Below are 23157 nucleotides of genomic sequence, written 5' to 3'. Positions count from 1 at the left end.
ATTTACATTGTAGATTGTCACCGAAGGCATCAAAACTATGTGGAGTTATGTACAAATTCCGTTTCCATATGAGTTGGGAAATTGTGTTAGATGTAAATATAAACGGAATACAATGATTTGCAAATCCTTTTCAACCCATATTCAATTGAATGCACTACAAAGACAAGATATTTGATGTTCAAACTCATAAACTTTATTTATTTTTTTGCAAATAATAATTAACTTAAAATTTCATGGCTGCAACAAAGACAAGATATTTGATGTTCAAACTCATAAACTTTATTTTTTTTTGCAAATAATAATTAACTTAGAATTTCATGGCTGCAACACGTGCCAAAGTAGTTGGGAAAGGGCATGTTCACCACTGTGTTACATCACCTTTTCTTTTAACAACACTCAGTAAACGATTGGTAACTGAGGAAACTAATTGTTGAAGCTTTGAAAGTGGAATTCTTTCCCATTCTTGTTTTATGTAGAGCTTCAGTCGTTCAACAATCCGGGGTCTCCGCTGTCGTATTTTACGCTTCATAATGCGCCACACATTTTCGATGGGAGACAGGTCTGGACTGCAGGCGGACCAGGAAAGTACCCGCACTCTTTTTTTACGAAGCCACGCTGTTGTAGCACGTGCTGAATGTGGCTTAGCATTGTCTTGCTGAAATAAGCAGGGGCGTCCATGAAAAAGACTGCGCTTAGATGGCAGCATATGTTGTTCCAAAACCTGAATGTACCTTTCAGCATTAATGGTACCTTCACAGATGTGTAAGTTACCCATGCCTTGGGCACTAATGCACCCCCATACCATCACAGATGCTGTCTTTTGAACTTTGCGTCGATAACAGTCTGGATGGTTCGCTTCCCCTTTGGTCCGGATGACACGGTGTCGAATATTTCCAAAAACAATTTGAAATGTGGACTCGTCAGACCACAGAACACTTTTCCACTTTGCATGAGTCCATCTTAGATGATCTCGGGCCCAGAGAAGCCGGCGGGGTTTCTGGATGTTGTTGATAAATGGCTTTCGCTTTTCATAGTAGAGCTTTAACTTGCACTTACAGATGTAGCGACGAACTGTATTTAGTGACAGTGGTTTTCTGAATTGTTCCTGAGCCCGTGTGGTGATATCCTTTAGAGATTGATGTCGGTTTTTGATACAGTGCCGTCTGAGGGATCGAAGGTCACGGTCATTCAATGTTGGTTTCCGGCCATGCCGCTTACGTGTAGTGATTTCTCCAGATTCTCTGAACCTTTTGATGATATTATGGACCGTAGATGTTGAAATCCCTACATTTCTTGCAATTGCACTTTGAGAAACGTTGTTCTTAAACTGTTTGACTATTTGCTCACGCAGTTGTGGACAAAGGGGTGTACCTCGCCCCATCCTTTCTTGTGAAAGACTGAACATTTTTTGGGAAGCTGTTTTTATACCCAATCATGGCACCAACCTGTTCCCAATTAGCCTGCACACCTGTGGGATGTTCCAAATAAGTGTTTGATGAGCATTCCTTAACTTTATCAGTATTTATTGCCACCTTTCCCAACGTCTTTGTCACGTGTTGCTGGCATCAAATTCTAAAGTTAATGATTATTTGCAAAAAAAAAAATGTTTATAGTTTGAACATCAAATATGTTGTCTTTGTAGCATATTCAACTGAATGTGGGTTGAAAATGATTTGCAAATCATTGTATTACGTTTATATTTACATCTAACACAATTTCCCAACTCATATGGAAACGGGGTTTGTACTTAACAAAAAAAGGTGAAACACTCTTGGCATTCTCTCGATGAGCTTCAAGCACACCTGTGAAGTGAAAACCCTTTCAGGTGACTACCTCTTGAAGCTCAACGAGAGAATGCCAAGAGTGTGCAAAACAGTAATCAGAGCAAAGGATGGCTATTTTGAAGAAACTACAACATAAAACATGTTTTCAGTTATTTCACCTTTTTTTGTTAAGTACATAACTCCACATGTGTTCATTCCAGTGACGTGTGGTGAGGTTCATAACTGGTGAGGCACTGACTTCATCACAGTCAGATTTACAAACATAAAGAGTATCTTATTCACCATTTGATTGGCAGCAGTTAACGGGTTATGTTTAAAAGCTCATACCAGCATTCTTCCCACTCAGCATCAAGGGTTGGAATTGGGGGTTAAATCACCAAAAATTATTCCCGGGCGCTTCGCCGCTGCTGCCCACTGCTCTCCTCACATCCCAGGGGGTGAACAAGGGGATGGGTCAAATGCAGAGGACAAATTTCACCACACCGAGTGTGTGTGTGACAATCTTTGGTACTTTAACTTAACTTTCACTTTACACATACAAACTGTAGCACACAAAAAAGTACATTTAATAAAAAAAACGTTATTATGGTCTTACCTTTACTTATAAGTGCAGGAACAGTGGTGTTCGTGTTGGAGGAGTTGTGAATGAATGAAATATGAAATCCGTGCTGCAGTCTGCAGGTGTACCTAATGTTGTGTCCCTGCATTCGTTCACGGCTCCTCCGGCGCGAGCAATGTTGTTTTTGCACTTTTTGGCTTCTTGTTAAGTAACTTTTTTTGGGTGGATTCGGTCTTGCACGTGAAGGGTTTGGGTATGGGCTTTGGTTGGTGTGGCGCTCCGTCGGGGGGTGCATTCTGCGGCGGGGGTGCATTAACCGGCACCAGGAGTCAGGATTACTGCGAGCCTCAGCCAGTCCGTCTTCGCAGCAGTTTTATGATTGCTCAGCACAAGAAATACTTTACACACATACAGTTGTTGACAAAATACACTGTACATTATATACCTCAGCTAACTAAACTATGGAAATGTATAATATAATTCATATAGCAATACGGTCTCACTGCACAGCAGGCCAGCAGTTAGCCGAGTCCGCAATCCATGTTGAGGCACAACTGAGTGACGTGCCTCAACTGGCTGCTGATCACAGCACCGTCTCTTCTCAGTTTTTGAACGGCAAATGTGAAAATGTATAAAAATAATCTAAAACTGGTGAAGTTAAATGGAAAATAACTTTATAGTATAATCACTGAATACATATAACAATTTAATTAATTTTTTTTCTTTTTACATTTTTTTTCTTTCCATGATGCCTCCAGTGACCGCACGTCACTGGTTCATTCATAGTTTTGATGCCTTCAGTGACAATCTACAATTAAATAGTCATGAAAATAAAGAAAACTCATTGAAATGAGGTGTGTCCAAACTTTTGGCCTGTACTGTATTTTAAACAATTTTTATTTTATTTTTGTGGGCTTAAAAATACATCAAAATACTTAATCATGACCAATCATTATACAAATGAATAAAGTAACATGTAATCTAACTTATTTACTTTTGAAATATAGTAATCAGTAAAGTACCTGTGACTTTTTAAAGAACTAATCAGTACTCAGATTGATTTTTCAAAGTAACCGTGGCAACACTGGTTAGCGGTCACTCAACATGTTCGTCTCTGAATGAATTGAACTTGTGTTTTTGAAGGTTGTCGCAAGCAAACTGGATCTCCCAGAAGAACTGGTGGGCTACTTCAGTCTATTTCTTGTCCGTGAGGGGGAAGAAGGAGGACTCACATGTACGTTAAACAACAACACACCAGTACAGAATCACTGCCTTAGTTTATTGTTAACCACTGACTGGAACAATCAGACATTCCATGAACTGAATGTTCTGTACACTCAGGAAGAATAAACTATACTTTATCAGGTTGGCTTTGCCAATGCACAGAAGTCTAAATAAATATTGGAATAGATAAGACTGATAGTTAAAAAAAAATACTATGTTTCTTATTTTCCTTCTTCTTTTTCTCAGTTGTACGGAAGCTTCAGGAATTTGAGCTGCCTTATGTGTCCATTACCAGCCTACGCAGCTCTGATTTCCACATACTCTTACGGAAAAGGTACAGACCATCGTGCTTCAGTTTTTTGTTTTTTTTTCACATTTTCCAAAAGACCTGTGGGGCATAAATCATTTTCAGTCCAGCTGTGGGGGGGTCATATATTTCTGCCCTTGTCAATTAAATCCAATAAATGACATCTGCTACTTGATATTTATTTAATAAATTAAGCTGCCATTCTTTCAGTTTGAGTCCTAGCCTGCCCAGATTATTTAAAACAATAATTGGGTTGAGACCGGAAGGGTTGAAGTGAAGGGGATAGTTGCGATGTAATACAGGGGCCCCAATAACAGGGGGGCCCTGGGTTTTTGTAAAGTTTAAAGATGTTCTTTTTGTCATTTAAATATGTAAGTCAGGGGTCGTCAACATTTTCCAGACCAAGGACCCCCAGACTGATGGACAGGGAGAGCGGCGACCCCCTTCTTATATATCTTGTATAACATTGGGTTTTAAATTAAACTGGTCTCAATGGTACCTTGTTATTGTGCAATACTAAGATATTAAAATTATGCAGTATAGTGTCACTATTATTTAGATGGCAATCAGCGCATTAATCACAAGCTAACAACTAGCGCTGTAATTGCTAGCTGACTACTGGCGCGCTAGTTGCGAGCAGACAACTAGCATGCTAATGTCGAGCTGACAACTCGCGTGCTAATTACAAACTATCTTAAATGCTAACATTAAATACAATGGTATAATAATAATTTTTTTTTTTTTAAGCCGCAAGGTACATAGAGTAGAGTGTCCATGTCACAACTTTTAAACTACACTACATCAGTGCTGCCAAGCCTCACGCTTTGAGCGCAACCGTCACTCAATTTAACCCTTTCGCACGCCACAATTGACATTTCTCACACATATATTTCCCCATCCACTCCTCTTTGTTTTTTTCATGATGATAAATGTTGGCCCTCACGGCTTGTTGTGACTGATTGAGCTGACCAGTCATAAAAGGCACCACACAATATAAACCAATCAGAAGTATAAAGTAAGAGCTTCAGCAGTTATTTCACAAGAAACTTATGTAACGAAATTTCGTTCTTATCTGTGCTGTAAAGTTCAAATTTGAATGACAATAAAAAGGAAGTCTAAGTCTAAGTTTTGAATAAAATAATTAGTGACAAGTTATCCGTTTTTACAGGAGAATTAATAGCAATTTACACGGCAGTTAACTGGACAGAGGAAAATAAAGTACCGTATTTTCCGCACTATAAGACGCACCGGATTATAAGGCGCACCTTCAATGAATGGCATATTTTAAAGCTTTGTTCATATATAAGGCGCACCAGATTATAAGGCGCACCTATGCATCCATTAGATGGAGCTGCGCTAAAGGGAATGTCAACAAAACAGTCAGGTCAGTCAAACTTTATTAATAGATTACAAACCAGCGTTCTGACAACACTGTTCACTCCCAAAATGAATAAACAGCTGTTTTCTTATTTTCCCCGAGGTAAAGTCAGTGACCTGGTGTTTTGTTTATCTTTTAACAGCAAGGTACAACAGTAGTGCAACATTTATATCACATAGTGGAGGGGAACTTTTCTGTGATTCAATAAACACGTAAAAAACAGTGATACTGTTACGGTAAATCAAACGTTAGTACAATCATAATATAGTAACACTCGAAATAGTGCAGAGCAATAACAATATATCAATAACTCAACGTTGCTCAAACGTTAATGTCACACAACACACAAAATAAACATGTAAAGCTCACTTTATGAAGTTATTCCTCATCCACGAATCCCTCGAATTCTTCTTCTTCAGTGTCCGAATTAAACAGTTGGGCGGATACGGCATCCAACATTTGTCTCGTCAAAGTCGTCATTAATCGAGTCAGTGTCGCTGCTGCTCTATTCCCGTGTTCTACTGCGTGACTGATCGTCTTAAGTTTAAACTCTGCGTCGTAAGCGTGTCTCTTAATAGGAGCCATTTTGGGGTCTTTACATAAACAAACGAATGGAAATCAAAACGGCACGCCTCGCGTAGTCATATATCCCAGCATGCACCGCAAGCTTATTCTTCTTCTACGGGGGCGGCTGCTTACCGTAGAAGAAGAACTTCTTCTTTTACGGGGGAAAATGAAGTTGGCGGCTGCTTACCGTAGTTGCGAGACCTAAACTTTATGAAAATGAAGTTTAGGTTTGTTGTGGCTCAATATTGGTCCACATATAAGGCGCACCGGATTATAAGGCGCACTGTCAGCTTTTGACAAAATTGGAGGTTTTTAGGTGCACCTTATAGTGCGGAAAATACGGTAAGTAAAGTTGTGTGCTCAGACTACAGAAGTGCATTTAATCAGCATAAAACAATATAGCTTCAGAAGCAAGACAGGATTCAATATATAAATTAGTTTCGGAAATCTTTAGAATGAATACAGCTGGAAGTTTGGTAAATGTGTGGTAAAGTCAATAAAAAAAATGGCAGGATAATTGAAATAAAGAAAGAAAAGCGAAGCATTATTTTAAAGTCCAGAAGAGTGTATGAGTAATAAGAGGAGATAATAGAACTAGGAAAGAGGAAGATATGATTACTAGACTGAGGTTGTGACATATATATCGAAATAGCTCATTGAAATTAATAGGGGCACATGACACAGGGCTGTGTGATTATTGTCATCAAATACAGACTAGCAGTGGGAATCATTGGGCATCTCACGATTTGATTAGGAATACAATTCAGGAGCTAGGATTCGATTCAAAAATGGATTATTGATGCAGTTTTACATTTCTTTTCGTTTTGCTATATAAGCATTCATCACTTGCAACTTTTAAAAACAGTGCATTTGTATTAAGAGTTGAATTAATTCCCATTGCATTTATTAAATGAATGTAAATGTGTGCAGAGCTGGAACATACGTGTCCGAAAATAAAGGAGTTGTTCGGATCTTTTGGTGAGGTGGCTCGTTACAGTCAGCCAAATTACTTTATTTACAGTAAATAAATAATCGATTGACGTTTACTACCATGATCAATTTTAGAATCGCCAATGTCCGAATTACAATACATCTAAAAATCGATTATTTTCCCCACCTAGAATTAATATAGTGTAGGAAATATACAAAACCCAAAACTAGTAAAGTTGGCACGTGGTGTAATTCGTAAATAAAAACAGAATACAATTATTTGCAAATCCTGTTCAACTTATATTCAATTGAATAGACTGCAAAGACAAGATATTTAATGTTCGAACTGAGAAACTAGATTTTTGCAAATAATCATTAACTTAGAATTTAACAGCAGCAACACATTGCAAAAAAATTGTCACGGGCGTTTTTGTCACTGGTACATGGCCTTTCCTTTTAACAACACTCAGTAAACGTTTGTTCAACAATCCGGGGTCTCCGTTGTGGTATTTTAGGCTTCATATTGCGCCGCACATTTTCAATGGCAGACAGGTCTGGACTACAAGCAGGCCAGTCTAGTACCCGCACTCTTTTATTATGAAACCACGCTGTTGTAACACATGGCTTGGCATTTGTCTTGCTGAAATAAGCAGGGTCATCCATGAGAACGTTGCTTAGATGGCAACATATGTTGCTTCAAAACCTGTATGTACCTTTCAGCATTAATGGTGCCTTCACACATGTGTGTAAGTTACCCATGCCTTGGGCACTAATACACCCCCATACCATCCATCACAGATGCTGGCTTTTGAACTTTGCGCCTATAACAATCCGGATGGTTCTTTTCCTCTGTGTTCCGGAGGACACAACATCCACAGTTTCCAAAAACAATTTGAAATGTGGACTCATCAGACCACAGAACACTTTTCCACTTTACATCAGTCCATCTTAGATGAGTTCAGGCCCAGCGTTTCTGGGTGTTGTTGAAAAATGGCTTTCGCTTTGCATAGTAGAGTTTTAACTTGCACTTACAGATGTAGCGACGAACTGTAGTTACTGACAGTGGTTTTCTGAAGTGTTCCTGAGCTTTTTGTTTTAACATGGTTTCTCAAAGACAAACATGACACAAACCTTCCTAATTGTTAGAAATCCCCACTGTTTATATTAAACATGCTTCACTTATGAAAGTATTTGGTGAGCACCGTTTTGTTCTACTAATATCAGTGGTCTTTGAACTCACCGCGGTTTGTTTACATGTACAACTTTCTCCGACGCTGCCACAGAAAGACGTATTTTATACCACTCTTTCTTTCTCATTTTGTCCACCAAACTTTTTATGCTGTGCATGAATGCACAAAGGTGCGCTTTGTTGATGTTATTGACTTGTGTGTAGTGCTATCAGGCATATTTGGTCCCTGCATGACTGCAAGGTAATTGATGCTAAAATGCTATTTAGGCTAGCTGTATGTACATATTGCATCATTATGCCTCATTTGTAGGTATATTTGAGGTAATTTATTTTCCTTTAATTTATATTTTCATGTCTCATGACACATTATCTTTATGTAATATTGGCTGCTTTTCTGATAATTGTTTGTGTGCATATAGACCACAGCAAATGTTACCCAGCTTGCAAAGATTGTAATAAATCCATGAGATGAAGACAGCCTGTCATTTCCTTTAACTTGGACACACACATCTATACCTTTGGCAATTCCAAGCCAATAATTTCCAGGAGTTATCTCACCCTCTGAGAATTCTCTGTTTTATTAATGTTTTCCAATGTTGTAAAAATGTGTAGAATACATTTAAATTTTCAACATTTATGTCAACAAAGATTTACGTCAGCCTGCGACAGACAGTCATTTTGATAGTAGGCTAATATAGACACTTTCATTATGTGTTGCCTTAATTATAGAGTTATATAAGACTTCAAATTTTTTGCGGCTCCAGACAGATTTAGTTTTTTGTATTTTTTGTTCTTTCAACATTTTGGGTTGCCGACCCGTGGTTTAAGGTGGGCCCTTCAGGGGTCTTGTGTATGGGGGCCCAGAATTTGGTGCTATGCCCCTGGGTTGAGCTAATGATAACAATATGGCTGTCAGAAACAGGACACTAGTAGGATAAGGACAGACAATATATACGACTCTCTAAAAGAATATTTACTTTTTTGTTGCTAATGTTAACTAGCCGAACAGTTTTCCCTCTTCTCGTGTTTTCCTCCACCGAGGTGCTCTGGAAGTGTGCATGCGCCAAGGGAACTCTAAAGTCCTGCTGACCTACTTTCACGGTGGTTGTGGGATAGCGGGGGAAGATGGAATGCGAATCCGGCAAAGTGGAAGGTGGAAGACTAACAGACCCCCAGTGTACGGGAGCCAGAGAGGGCTTCTTTGTGGCCAAGGCGCCGCTACAAAGTTAGGAAATATGTCAGCACCAGAAGGCGTGTAGTTTGAAACTGAGGCTGAATGTTTTTACTGGGTTTGTTTTAAAGTTTACACATGTCTCTTTGCAGCTACTGGGACTTGGTGTACGATGGTGACGTCATGGACAACAGAGTAGGCCTCAACCTGCTTTACGCACAGGTAGGTCACTAGCAACTTTTTCCATTCGCTTCTTCTGCCTATGAGACTGTTCAGAAGTCAATTTGTGTTTTTTTGTCGGGGGGTCCAAATAGACCGTATCAGACATCGAGCGAGGCTGGATACTCGTCAACAAAGACCAGCACAGGCAGCTCAAGTCACTGCAGGAGAAAGGCTCCAAGAAAGAAGTAAGAATTTGTTGCATTTCCTATGTCACAATTAGTGTACGGCAGTGGTCCCCAACCTTTTTGTAGCTGCGGACCGGTCAATGCTTGAAAATTTGTCCCACAGATCGGGGGTCGGGGGGGTAATGGTATTTTTTATTTTATTTTTTTTGTCATAAAGAAATACAATCATGTGTGCTTACGGACTGTATCCCTGCAGACTGTATTGATCTATATTGATATATAATGTAGGAACCAGAAATATTAACAGAAAGAAACAACCCTTTTGTGCGAATGAGTGTGAATGAGGAGGGAGGTTTTTTGTGTTGGTGCAATAATTGTAAGTGTATCTTGTGGTTTTTGTTGATTTAATTAAAAAAAATATTTATTTTTTTATTTTTTTATTTTTATTTTTTTTAATTTTTTTTATTTCCGGCACCAATCGATCCACAGACCGGTACCGGGCCGTGGCCCGGTGGTTGGGGACCACTGGTGTACGGCTTAGGTGTCAAACTCAAGGCCCAGATACACATCATTTTATAGGGCCCGCAAAATAAATATTACCGTCAGTGCAGTACTTTTCTTCTTTCACTGGGAACATTATGAATCTATTTTTTTCAAGCTCGCCTGTGCTGCTGAAACCCACCAATCATGGAATTATAACATGTTTAAATGTGTGAATGCTCCAAAACATTCACAAATATTGTTTTGTACACCAGAATTCATCTATTTATTCTTCTACTTCTTCTTCTTTCTCTCTTCTTCTCCAGATTCTGGCACACTCTACCTTCCACATTTTTCATCCGAGTCAAACCGCTCCAACTTCAAACTGTTCAGCCTATTTGGGAATCGCGGGCTTTCCCTTAACAAATTCCAAAAATCCCCAGATTTCCGGGACATTTTTCCCATTTAAAATGAATTGGCCATTTTTCAAACTTTCACCATTTCCAAATGTTTCAACCTACTCAAACCATTCCACCTTCAACACATTCCACCATTCTGGAAATTCAAACTATAATTTTTCCAAGTCCCTATTTCCACCCTTTTTTCAACGCATTTCAACCGTTCTACCATCAAAACATTCCTCTTAATCAGGACAAAAAACAAAGTTGTTTTTTAAACTGGAAAAATTCCCGGGTTTCCCGAAATTCCAGGAATTCCGTAATACCATTTCTCAATTCAACTTGTTACTACTTCAACATTTCTCGACCGATTTGAAAAATTTCAACACCAACCATTTCAACTCATTCTGACCATTCAAGTATTTTGACAATTTCCAAAAAAGTCCCGCTTTTCCCGAAATTTCCCAAATGTTTTCGAAATTTCTATTGAAATCAACAGGACATTCTTCAACGTTCCACAACTTCTACATGGTTCATCTGATTCCAACTCTTCCAACTTCAAAATATTCAATCTGTTTGGGAATTGTGTGCTTTACTTAAACAATTCTAAAAAAAAATTCCCCGATTTCCCATAATTCCTTTTTTATTTTTTTATTTTTTTTCCCATTCAAAATGAATTGTCCATTTTTCAAACTTCCACAATTCCCACATTTTTCAACCGATTCAAACCATTCCACCTTCAACACTTTCAACTCATTCTGGACATTCAAACTAACACTTTCCGAAGTTCCAAACCAAATTCCGTTTTTCTTGGAAATTCTAACTCTTCACCATTCAAACTATTCTTACATTCATACTACATTCTGTCAGCATTTAAGTTCAACTTCAGTATTGGAGCATTCACACGCAATTCCTTCAGGAATTGCCTCCTCTAGTTGGCAACATAGTGTTGCTAATTAAAAGATCAATGATGCACTACTGCATATGTGCTATGAAGTGTACATTATTTATCAAATCAGCGCGCACTTTAAGCAGCCAAGGAAGCTCCTTGAATGTTTATGTGCCTGAAGCGCGCGGACCTGCGTGTGCTGCTGCAAAACTCTTGTGGAATTAAGCATTTAATCATGGATATAGTGATACACTACATGTGCAATGAAGTGTATATTGTCTTTTACTACACACTAACAAGGAAAAAGTTATATCATGTTTTTTTTTAGTTGCTCAAGCGCTTTTTACGCACACGTGTGGTCACACCCAGCTCCATCTACACCACAGGTGTCAAACTCAAGGGCTGGGAGCCAGATCTGGCCCGCCACATCATTTTATTCGGCCCTCGAAAGCCTGGAAATAATATGTGTCATTAAAGTACTTTATATTTTTTTACTAAATGTATTAGTTTTTCCCATTTTGACTGAAAATATACATGTACTCAATGCAATCGCATATTTTTAAAACATAAGTATTATAATGTAACAAATATATGATCATACATTCAATGTTTTTGTTAAACTAGAAATAAATACTTTTTATCTGCTTCACTTATGATTTCAAAATATATTTTACAGCAACTTTATGAAATGTGCTGTGGTTTTACAGCATTTTACTGTACATGAAAAAACAGCACCACTGTTTTTTTACCATAAAATTTTGCTATTCACAACAGTACACAGTAAAATCTACAGTTGTCGTTTTTACGGTAAAATTCGGCAGCTAAATTGCCAGAATTTTACTGTAAAAATGCAGTTTTATATTTACAGTAAAAAACACTGTAAAATACTATCAACTGAGCTGCCAGTTTTGTACCGTGAAAAACAGTGGTACTGTTTTTTCCATTTACCGTATTTTTCAGATTACAAGTCGCTCTGGAGTATACGTCGCACCGGCCAAAAATGCATAATAAAGAAGGAAAAAAAAAAACATATATGCGTCGCACTCGAGTATAAGTCGCATTTTTGGGGGAAATTTATTTAATAAAATCCAACACCAAGAATAGACATTTGAAAGGCAATTTAAAATAAATAAAGAATAGTGAACAACAGGCTGAATATGACGCATAAATAACCAACTGAGAACGTGCCTGGTATGTTAACGTAACATATTATGGTAAGAGTCATTCAAATAACTATAACATATAGAACATGCTATACGTTTACCAAACAATCTGTCACTCCTGATTGCTAAATCCGATAAAATCTTCTTCCTCGTTGTCGCTCCTGGTATGCGCCGCTCCCTTTCTTTCTGCTGCTCGATCGCCGTTTTCTGCTGCATATTTCACTACGTCTAGCTTGTAATCTGCAGTATATGATTTCCTTTTCGGTGCCATTTTACTTCAGCCCTTCTCAGTTTTTATAAGTTACCGCCAATGTTGAAATAATCAATTTTAATAGCTACGGATGTAGCAGCAGTTAGCATCCCATGACCCACAATGCACTTCTGCCATGACGCACAATGCACTTCTGCCAAGACCCGCCCCCGCCGAATTCTTATTGATTGACGTGTGTGACGATTGCTGACGTGTGTGTGACGATTGCGGACATTTGCTTCGTCTCTTACGCGAATGAGATAAATAATATAATTTGATATTTTACGGTAATGTGTTAATAATTTCACACATAAATCCCTCCGGAGTATATGTCGCACCCCCGGCCAACTATGAAAAAAAATGCGACTTATAATCCGAAAAATACGGTCCAGTAAAATGCTGAAAAAAACACTGTAAATTGTACAGTAAAATGTTTGCGACTAACCTGTCAGTTTTTTACTGTAAACTCTAAAATCCTACAGAACACTCCAGACTGCTGTGATTATTTTGTCTCTGGTAAGTGAACACAGCTAGTAGTGTTAGCTTCGTTTCCAAACTTTTCTGACTAATTATAAAAAATGGATTGCTTGAAGAATTTATTACAAGTTTGCTAAGATCAGGTAGAGTTTCATGACAGTACAGATTGACTGGTACAAGGTCAACTAAAAGAAGTTAACCCAAGAAAGCATTAATTTACAAGCACGTCGTGTTTATTTTAAAAGGTTTCCTCCGTGTCAGAGTAACGTTTGTTTTATAGCGTTGCAGATGTGGCAGGCAAAATCAGCCACTACTGTAAAAAGCAATCTCGCGAGGAGGAAAGTCAAGAATCCAGGTGGAAGAGCAGAGAAATTAACGTAACAGGCAGTTAAAATGTAATAATTCATGGTGGGTATGTGGACATTTTTGTCCACACAGAGCGCTTGAAGGCTGCTTCAAAATCATCTGAGTGTCTCAAGCAAAAGTGGCCCCACCACACTAGCTATGAGCCCATCATTCTCTTATGCAAGCGCTTAGGCCACAGGTGTCAAACTCAAGGCCCGGGGGCCAGATCTGGCCCGTGACATAATTTTATCTGGCCCGCAAACACCTGGAAATGTGTCAATAAAGTACTTCATATTTTCTCACTAAATGTAATGGATTTTTTTCGTTTTGACAGAAAAAATATATGTACTGCTTGAAATTGCATGCCTTTTTAAACTTTAATAGTATCCATTATTGCAACAAATATTACAGTATATTATCATACTTTCCAAAAAAAATGTTTTCTAAATAAAAATAAATATTTAAATATCTGCTTGACTTATGATTTTACAGCAAAGTAGCAATCAAAGTAATTAAATTGACGATACATTTTACGGTGTTTTTTTTACAGCATATTACTGTAAATTAAAAAAAACTTTATAAAATTTTGCGTTAAAATTCTGGTGCATGGTCAGGATTGTACCACCTCTACCTCAATTTGAGCCAGGAAAACCCTGCCTATATTATACCCTTGGTTTCATTACTATCGATATTTGGATCAATCCGGCCACCCGCTACTGTACAGCTTAGTTTAACTGTGGCTCAATGCTTGGTGGAAACTCTTATTTGCTAAATGCCTTTCAGCAATCACTAGGTAGGATTCAACTCTCATTTCTCCAGGGATTAGACAGAGCCATGGTCTAAAAACCTCGTCTGTCTGTTTTCCTCCCCTCCGCTCTCAGTTCATCAACCTGGGCCAGACACTGAAATACTACGGCTACATCAAGTTTGACCCGTGCGTCACGGACTTCCCCGAGAAGGGCTGCCAGGTCATCGTGGGCGCGGGCAACAACGAGCTGAACTTTCACGTCAAGCTGCCCAACGAGCAGATGAAGGAGGGCAGCTTCAAGGTTACGCGTATGCGCTGCTGGAGAGTCACGTCCTCTGTAAGTTGAGATGTGAAATAATCCACCTGGACTCCTTCATTGTCTTCTTCTTTTTTTCTCCCCACACTATCTTTGCTTGTTGCTTACATCCTCACCATTTAACATCTTTAGCATAATCACTGGCCATATATCACATATCAAACACACACTAGAGCAGGGGTGTCGAACTCTTTTTCATTGAGGGCCAGGTTGCAGTTTTGGCTGCCCTGAGAGGGCCAGCCGCTTGTAACATGAATAAAAGAAACGCACGATATTGTCACACAATTACCAATGCATATAATTAGTAAATGTATATTTTACCTACACTGTAAGAAAAAAAAATCTTGAGGATTTTGCGGTCAAAAATTGGCAGAATTTTACCAGAAAATGTACAGTAAAATGGTCACTCTGTTTTACTGGAAAATGTTGGTGATTGAGCTGCCAGTTTTTTGGTAGTTTTTTTGCATAAAAAATATGGTTGCTTTGTTTTACTGTGTATTACTGTAAATGTAAAAATGGCACCATAGTTTTGTTTTTACGGTAGGATTCTGAAAACCGAGCTGTGTACGTTGTCATGTTTACAGTTTACAATTTGATTGATAACCTGCCCTGAAATCATAAGGCTAAGTAGATATGTTTTTACGCCAAAAATGTTTCGAATGTATGATAAAATATCTGTTGCATTATTAGATGGATAAAGTTTACAATATGTATAACTGCATGCAGTACATGTTTTTTTTTCTGTCAAAATAGAAAAAGAAAGAAAGATAAAGTACTTCATTGATGCAATTATTTCCAGGCCATTCAAAATGATGTGGCGGGCCAGATCTGGCCCCTGGGCCTTGAGTTTGACACATGTGCACAGTGGTCCCCAACCACCGGTCCATGGATTGATTGGTACCTGGCCGCACAAGAAATTTAAAAAAAGAAAAAACTTTTTTTTTTAAATTTTTTTATTAAATCAACATAAAAAACACAAGATACACTTACAATTAGTGCACCAACCCAAAAAACCTCCCTCCTCCATTTAAACTCATTCGCACAAAAGGGTTGTTTCTTTCTGTTATTAATATTTCTGGTTCCTACATTATAGATCAATACAGTCTGCAGGGATACAGTCCGTAAGCACACATGTATTTCTTTATGACAAAAAAAAAAATGGTCCGTGGGACAAATTTTCAAGCGTTGACCGGTCTGCAGCTACAAAAAGGTTGGGGACCACTGCACTAGAGGCAGCCAGCTGGAAAACATGACCAGAAAATCATGCATTACTGACAATTAAATAATCATCTGTTCCTAATTGTGGTGGAAATAGGTGAAGTAATTAGCATGCTTATCATCTTGTCTCGTTCCAGATCATGTCATCTTGGGGGGATGTGAATTCCTCAGCTCATTTTAAATTAGCCCCTTTTTTCTGTCCTCTAAAGACGTTTTTCTACTTTGGTGCAGCAGTGCATCACTGATCCTCAATTTGTATCTGCAAGAATATATTTTAATTGTGTGAGTGCGTGTGGTGGCAAAGCTACCGTCACTCTCGTAAATGAGGAATGAAGCCTTCATCCCCTGGAAGCGTCACACGTCTTTGCTGCTTGTTTGCCTGCATGCGCTTATCTTGGTGTCCTCTGAGGTCCAACATTTGAAAATTTTCAACCCGTACAAATCAGGGGTGCCCAAAACTTTTGCCTCTGAGGGCCAAAGTGAAAATGCACTCATGGGGCACAGGCACACAAATTGTCTACATGTAAAAAAAATACAGTTCCTGTAATCCAGGCCTGGGCAATTATTTTGACTCGGGGGTGCCAAATTTACAGGAAAAAAATTTGTCTGTGGGCCGCTATATATCTGATTTTTCGGAACACTAATACAAAACCTCACAATAATGTCTGATTGAAAGCTAAAAACGTTATAACAGACCGCCTAAAAAAGAAATGGAATTTTAAATTTTTTTACTGAATGAGACATTTTCAATATTAACTATGAACGATAAAACACTGAATATTGACATCATATGATCGTCATACCCCCCCCACGATCGACATATTTTACAATGAAGCGAAACGCAACATAAATGAAACAAACACAGTGAAATATGAACGCGAAGTTAAGAAAAAAAAGCCCACCTACAATCTGATGCATCTGATATATCACTAAGCTTTAGAACTTTGTTGTAAAAATCTCCTTCCGCGTCTGTCCTTGACACCCACATTTCAGGCTGGCCGTTTTGGAAACACTCTGTGAAAACGCTCCCCACCCACACTGCTTGGTGCCTCGTCTGAGCTGCTGTGACTTAGATTACCATAGTAACTAATTAGATTACCATAGTAACTAGTATATCATGCAAAAGCGCAGATTCCAACCATTGAAATACTTTGTATAGTTCAAGACTTACGATAATTTTAAAACATCACTGCACATCATAATGGCAGCTACAGTTTCCATCTTAAACATCTAAAAAAATGATTTGGGAATGTCCGGCGGGCCAGATTGAAAAGCTTAACGGGCCGCATGCGGCCCCCCCGCCTTAATTTGCCCACGTCTGCCGTAATCAGTGCAAATAAAATGGATGGACAACATTTTTGCACGTTTTTTAATTAGTTTACAACAATATTTATTCTACAGTACAGAAGGGATTCATTTGACCCCGTTCTTGGGTGGATCTTGTGTCAGAGGAAGGGGGGGGGGGGGGGGGGGGTTAAACATTTTGCAATGCTGTCTGCTGAAAATGATGGAAAGTGCCACTCTACGTAGCAACTGACGCTGTGGTCAAAGTCGGAATTGCCACAAAACACATTTGAAGATATTCAACACTACACTGCCATCTGACGGCTAAAGTGGATAGTGCACACCCCAAATTCGTCATGTTTCATGTGCATGGTAAACAGAGACCATATAATTCCTTTCCCTAATGTATTTCACTCAAACTTTAATTTAATTTGATGCATGTTTTGGATTAAAATGATTCCATGGGAAAACAGTTAATTTTTTTTAGTACAAAAATCCCAAATGTATAATATACATTTCCAAACCTAACTTCTTGAATACCAGCCCCTCCGGTTTGTCGACGGTAACAATGCAGAGGAAAATGTGCTATTTTAAAAAAAATCAATTACGGAACAAGAAGAGGCTTGGGTCAGTTTGCAGTACAATTTCATATGCGTCTAGTCATGCAAACCGAGGCCCCTTACGGATCGTGATATGCGTACAGCAGGCCTGGGCAATTATTTTGCGTCGGGGGGCCAAATTTTGAGAAAATAATGTTTCTGGGAGCTGGTATATCTGATTTTTAGGAACACTAATACAAAACCTCACAATAATGTCTGATTGAATGCTAAAAATGTTATGACAGATTGCCTTAAAAAAACGGAATGGAATTTAAAATTTGTTTTACTGAATGAGACACCCAGAATGTACATGAAAATAAAGAATGTGTGATTTACAATATTAACTATGAACGATAAAACACTGAATATTGACAACATATGAACGTCACACCGCCTCTCGATCGACATATTTTACAATCAAGTGAAACGCAACAAAAATGCAACAAATACAGCGAAATATGAACGTGAAGGGTGAAAAAAAAACCCACCTACAATCTGATGTATCTGATATATCACTTAGCTTTAGAACTTTGTTGTAAAAATGTCCTTCCACGTCTGTCCCTGACACCCGCATTTCAGGATGGCCGCTCTGGAAACACTCTGTGGAAACACTACCCATCCACACTGCTTGGTGCCTGGTCTAAGCTGCTGTGACTTGGATTACCATAGTAACTAATTAGATTACCATAGTAACTAGTACCGTATATCATGCAAAAGCGCAGATTCCAACCATTGAAATACTTCGTATAGTTCAAGACTTACAGTCATTTGAAAACATCACTGCACATCATAATGGCAGCTACAGTTGCCATCTTAAAGATGTAAAAAAATTATTTGGGAATGTCTGGTGGGCCAGATTGAAAAGCTTAACGGGCATGCGGCCCCCGGGCCTCAATTTGCCCAGGTCTGGCGTACATGGAGAGGTAGCTCTGGATAGATAGCAACTAATTGGCCATCGATTGTTGCGCCAGATTTGTCCCATTGGCCCCACTTTAGGCACCCCTGGTATAGATAATGGAAGTAGTACTAATCTGTTCCAGGCTCAAACATGATTGATAATATGGGCAATGTTTTAAGTAGTGTTTGTCACACAAGTGTAAGAAGAAGTTAGCGAATGTGTTTTTTTTTTACAAATGTTGATGTTGGCCAAACCCAATGATCCTCATCTGTCGTTGCAGCAAGTCCCCATAGCGAACGGCACCAACAACCCGTGCACGTCGTCCAAGTGCGATGTCAAACTGGAGCTGGCCTTTGAGTACCTGATGAGCAAGGACCGCTTGCGCTGGGTCACCATCACCAGCCAGCAGGTACTGTGTGACCTCTTATTCTGTGGATTTTGTGACTTTTGCCGCTTAAAAAGTCTGCATTTGTGACGGTTTACAACATTACAGTGATTTTATGAATTATCAATACCGTATTTTTCGGAGTATAAGTCGCACCGGAGTATAAGTCGCACCTGCCGAAAATGCATAATAAAAAAAGAAAAAAACATAAGTCGCACTGGAGCCCGGCCAAACTATGAAAAAAACTGCGACTTATAGTCCGAAAAATACAGTATTTTAAATTATTACTTGCAATCTTGACCCCAAAAGCACAGGATTTTAACAATTCTAACAGCATTTTCTATAATTGCACACAAAGTGAATAGTTTGGAAATCAAATATTGTTTTACTCGTTTTATTACCACAGACTGCAATATGAAAGTTTCATATCACGGTTATTTTAACTAATATTATACCGGTTATCATTATTAGCAAGGTATTGTTGAATGTGCTCAAAAAGTACTTTATAGTCACCAAATTTCATTTGAAAAAAAAATATTAGTCTGGTTTCTTAAGAGCCACATTCTTTTTGAATGTTTCAATATGTTTATCTTATGTACTTTAATTTGTATAGATTAAAATGTGGTTTTAATAATAAAGGAAACAAGTGTTTGTGACTTCCTGTTGTAGAACACCGTGTCATATTCCTCTGAGTATAGAACGATCACTCTATGCTAAGAGAGCACATTCTGTAGGTTCAATTTGCAGAACTATTTCAATTGTTCTAACAGAAATGTGTTTATATAAGTTTCTCAATGGGGAAAGACGTTAATGTCTCTTGTTCTCATGTTAGCAGCATGTTAGCTCGCTTGCTTCTCCAGTAAATGAGCATTATCACTTGCCCATGAGTATATTAAAGTGTGGTTACCAATCAGCAGTGTTGTGATAAGTGAACACTAGATGACATTAAAAGCACATTATTTCCTCCATTAAGTTGTTGTTATAAAAAGAACCACCACCAAAGTTGTTGTTCGCTGTCTGCTCTGTCATCCACAAGTTGCAGACGTTCTTTGTGTATGTGCATTTATGTTCCGAGAAAGGAGGCGTGTTGTTAAATATTGATATGCAACATTACTCAGAGGATTTAGCACTGTAGACGGGAACCGGAAGGGGATCTTAGTCTACAAGTGAGATTAAGAATTGTGCCGTGTAAGCTGTAAATGTTTGAGATAATATCAGTGCTCCCCACAGATTGTCAATTCATTTGTGGCGGCGTGGCCAAGGCAGTGTCGATTTGACACCATCATACAAAATCCAAAACCAGCGAAGTTGGCATGTTGTGTAATTCGTAAATAAAAACAGAATATAATGATTTGCAAATCCTTTTCAATTTATATTCAATTGAATATGCTGCAAAGACAATATATTTAATGTTTGGACTGAGAAACTTAATTTTTCTTTCAAATAATTAATAACTTAGAATTTAAAGGCAGCAACACATTGCAAAAAAGTTGGCACGGGCATTTTTACCACTGTGTTGACTGCCTTTCCTTTTAAAAAACACTCAGTAAACATTTGGGAACTGAGGACACCAATTTTTGAAGCTTTCCAGGTGGAATTCTTTCCCATTCTTGCTTGATGTACAGCTTAAGTTGTTCAACAGTCCGGGGTCTCCGTTGTGGCTTCATATTGCGCCACACATTTTCAATAGGAGATAGGTCTGGACTACAGGCAGGCCAGTCTAGTACCCGCACACTTTTACTACAAAGCCACGCTGTTGTAAAACGCGGCTTGGCATTGTCTTGCTGCAATAAGTAGGGGCGTATAACGTTGCTTGGATGGCAACATATGTTGCTCCAAAACCTGTATGTACCTTTCAGCATTAATAGTGCCTTCACAGACGTGTAAGTTACCCATGCCTTGGGCACAAATACACCCCCATACCATCACAGATGCTGGCTTTTGAACTTTGCGCCTATAACAATCCGGATGGTTATTTTCCTCTTTGTTCCGGAGGACATGACGTCCACAGTTTCCAAAAACAATTTGAAATGTGGACTCGTCAGACCACAAAACACTTTTACACTTTGCATCAGTATATCTTAGATGAGCTCGGGCCCAGCGAGGCCGGCTGTATTTCTGCGTGTTTTGCATAGTAAAGTTTTAACTTGCACTTACAGATGTAGGGATAAACTGTAGTTACTTAAAGTGGTTTTCTGAAGTGTTCCTAAGCCCATGTGGTGATATCCTTTACACACTGATGTTGGTTTGTGATGCAGTACCGCCTGAGGGATCGAAGGTCACGGGCTTAGCCGCTTACGTGCAGTGATTTCTCTAGATTCTTTGAACCTTTTGAGGATATTGCGGACAGTAGATGGTGAATTCCCTAAATTATTTGCAATAGCTCGTTGAGAAATGTTGTTCTTAAACAGATGGACAATTTGCTCAGGCATTTGTTCACAAAGTGATGACCCTCGCCTCATCCTTGTTTGTGAATGACTGAGCATTTCATGGAAGCTGCTTTTATACCCAATCATGGTACCCACCTGTTCCCAATTAGCCTGTTCACCTGTGGGATGTTCCAAATAAGTGTTTGATGACCATTCCTCAACTTTGTCAGTCTTTTTTGACACTTGTGCCAGCTTTTTTGAAACATGTTGCAGGCAACAAATTCCAAAAGAGCTAATATTTGCAAAAAATAACAAAGTTTACCAGTTCGAACATTAAGTACGTTTTCTTTGCAGTCTATTCAATTGAATATAGGTTGAAAAATATTTGCAAATCATTGTCCATCCATCCATTTTCTACCGCTTATTCCCTTTTGGGGTCGCGGGGGGCGCTGGAGCCTATCTCAGCTACAATCGGGCGGAAGGCGGGGTACACCCTGGACAAGTCGCCACCTTATCGCAGGGCCAACACAGATAGACAGACAACATTCACACTCACATTCACACACTAGGGCCAATTTAGTGTTGCCAATCAACCTATCCCCAGGTGCATGTCTTTGGAAGTGGGAGGAAGCCGGAGTACCCGGAGGGAACCCACGCAGTCACGGGGAGAACATGCAAACTCCACACAGAAAGATCCCGAGCCCGGGATTGAACCCAAGACTACTCAGGACCTTCGTATTGTGAGGCAGATGCACTAACCCCTCTGCCACCGTGACAAATCATTGTATTCTGTTTTTATTTACCATTTACACAACGTGTCAACTTCACTGGTTTTGGGTTTTGTATAATCACATTGGTTTTTTTTTAATAAATATATATATATATATATATATATATATATATATATATATATATATATATATATATATATATATATACAAACCCCGTTTCCATATGAGTTGGGAAATTGTGTTAGATGTAAATATAAACGGAATACAATGATTTGCAAATCATTTTCAACCCATATTCAGTTGAATATGCTACTAAGACAACATATTTGATGTTCAAACTGATAACATTTTTTTTTTTTTGCAAATAATCATTAACTTTAGAATTTGATGCCAGCAACACGTGACAAAGAAGTTGGGAAAGGTGGCAATAAATACTGATAAAGTTGAGGAATGCTCATCAAACACTTATTTGGAACATCCCACAGGTGAACAGGCAAATTGGGAACAGGTGGGTGCCATGATTGGGTAAAAAAGTAGATTCCATGAAATGCTCAGTCATTCACAAACAAGGATGGGGCGAGGGTCACCACTTTGTCAACAAATGCATGAGCAAATTGTTGAACAGTTTAAGGAAAACCTTTCTCAACCAGCTATTGCAAGGAAATCAGGGATTTCACCATCTACGGTCCGTAATATCATCAAAGGGTTCAGAGAATCTGGAGAAATCACTGCACGTAAGCAGCTAAGCCCGTGACCTTCGATCCCTCAGGCTGTACTGCATCAACAAGCGTCATCAGTGTGTAAAGGATATCACCACATGGGCTCAGGAACACTTCAGAAACCCACTGTCAGTAACTACAGTTGGTCGCTACATCTGTAAGTGCAAGTTAAAACTCTCCTATGCAAGGCGAAAACCGTTTATCAACAACACCCAGAAACGCCGTCAGCTTCGCTGGGCCTGAGCTCATCTAAGATGGACTGATGCAAAGTGGAAAAGTGTTCTGTGGTCTGACGAGTCCACATTTCAAATTGTTTTTGGAAACTGTGGACATTGTGTCCTCCGGAACAAAGAGGAAAATAACCATTATAGGCGCAAAGTTGAAAAGCCAGCATCTGTGATGGTATGGGGGTGTATTAGTGCCCAAGACATG

The 23157-nt window shown here is 38.9% G+C and overlaps 1 protein-coding gene across 1 annotated transcript in view; it reads left to right on the top strand.

The window, feature by feature from the left end:
* The window catches only part of snx17 (sorting nexin 17), a 59926-nt gene that overhangs the window by 24692 nt on the left and 12077 nt on the right, over window positions 1–23157 (top strand). The window contains exons 6-11 of the mRNA XM_061987314.2: window positions 3487–3577; window positions 3814–3901; window positions 9262–9331; window positions 9424–9516; window positions 14340–14543; window positions 18802–18930. Coding sequence (XP_061843298.1) covers window positions 3487–3577; window positions 3814–3901; window positions 9262–9331; window positions 9424–9516; window positions 14340–14543; window positions 18802–18930 — 675 coding nt within the window. The remainder of the gene's footprint in view (window positions 1–3486; window positions 3578–3813; window positions 3902–9261; window positions 9332–9423; window positions 9517–14339; window positions 14544–18801; window positions 18931–23157) is intronic.

The sequence above is a fragment of the Nerophis lumbriciformis genome, linkage group LG26, assembly GCF_033978685.3.
Source record: "Nerophis lumbriciformis linkage group LG26, RoL_Nlum_v2.1, whole genome shotgun sequence".
NCBI lineage: Eukaryota > Metazoa > Chordata > Actinopteri > Syngnathiformes > Syngnathidae > Nerophis > Nerophis lumbriciformis.
This window is presented reverse-complemented; position numbering and strand designations above follow the sequence as displayed.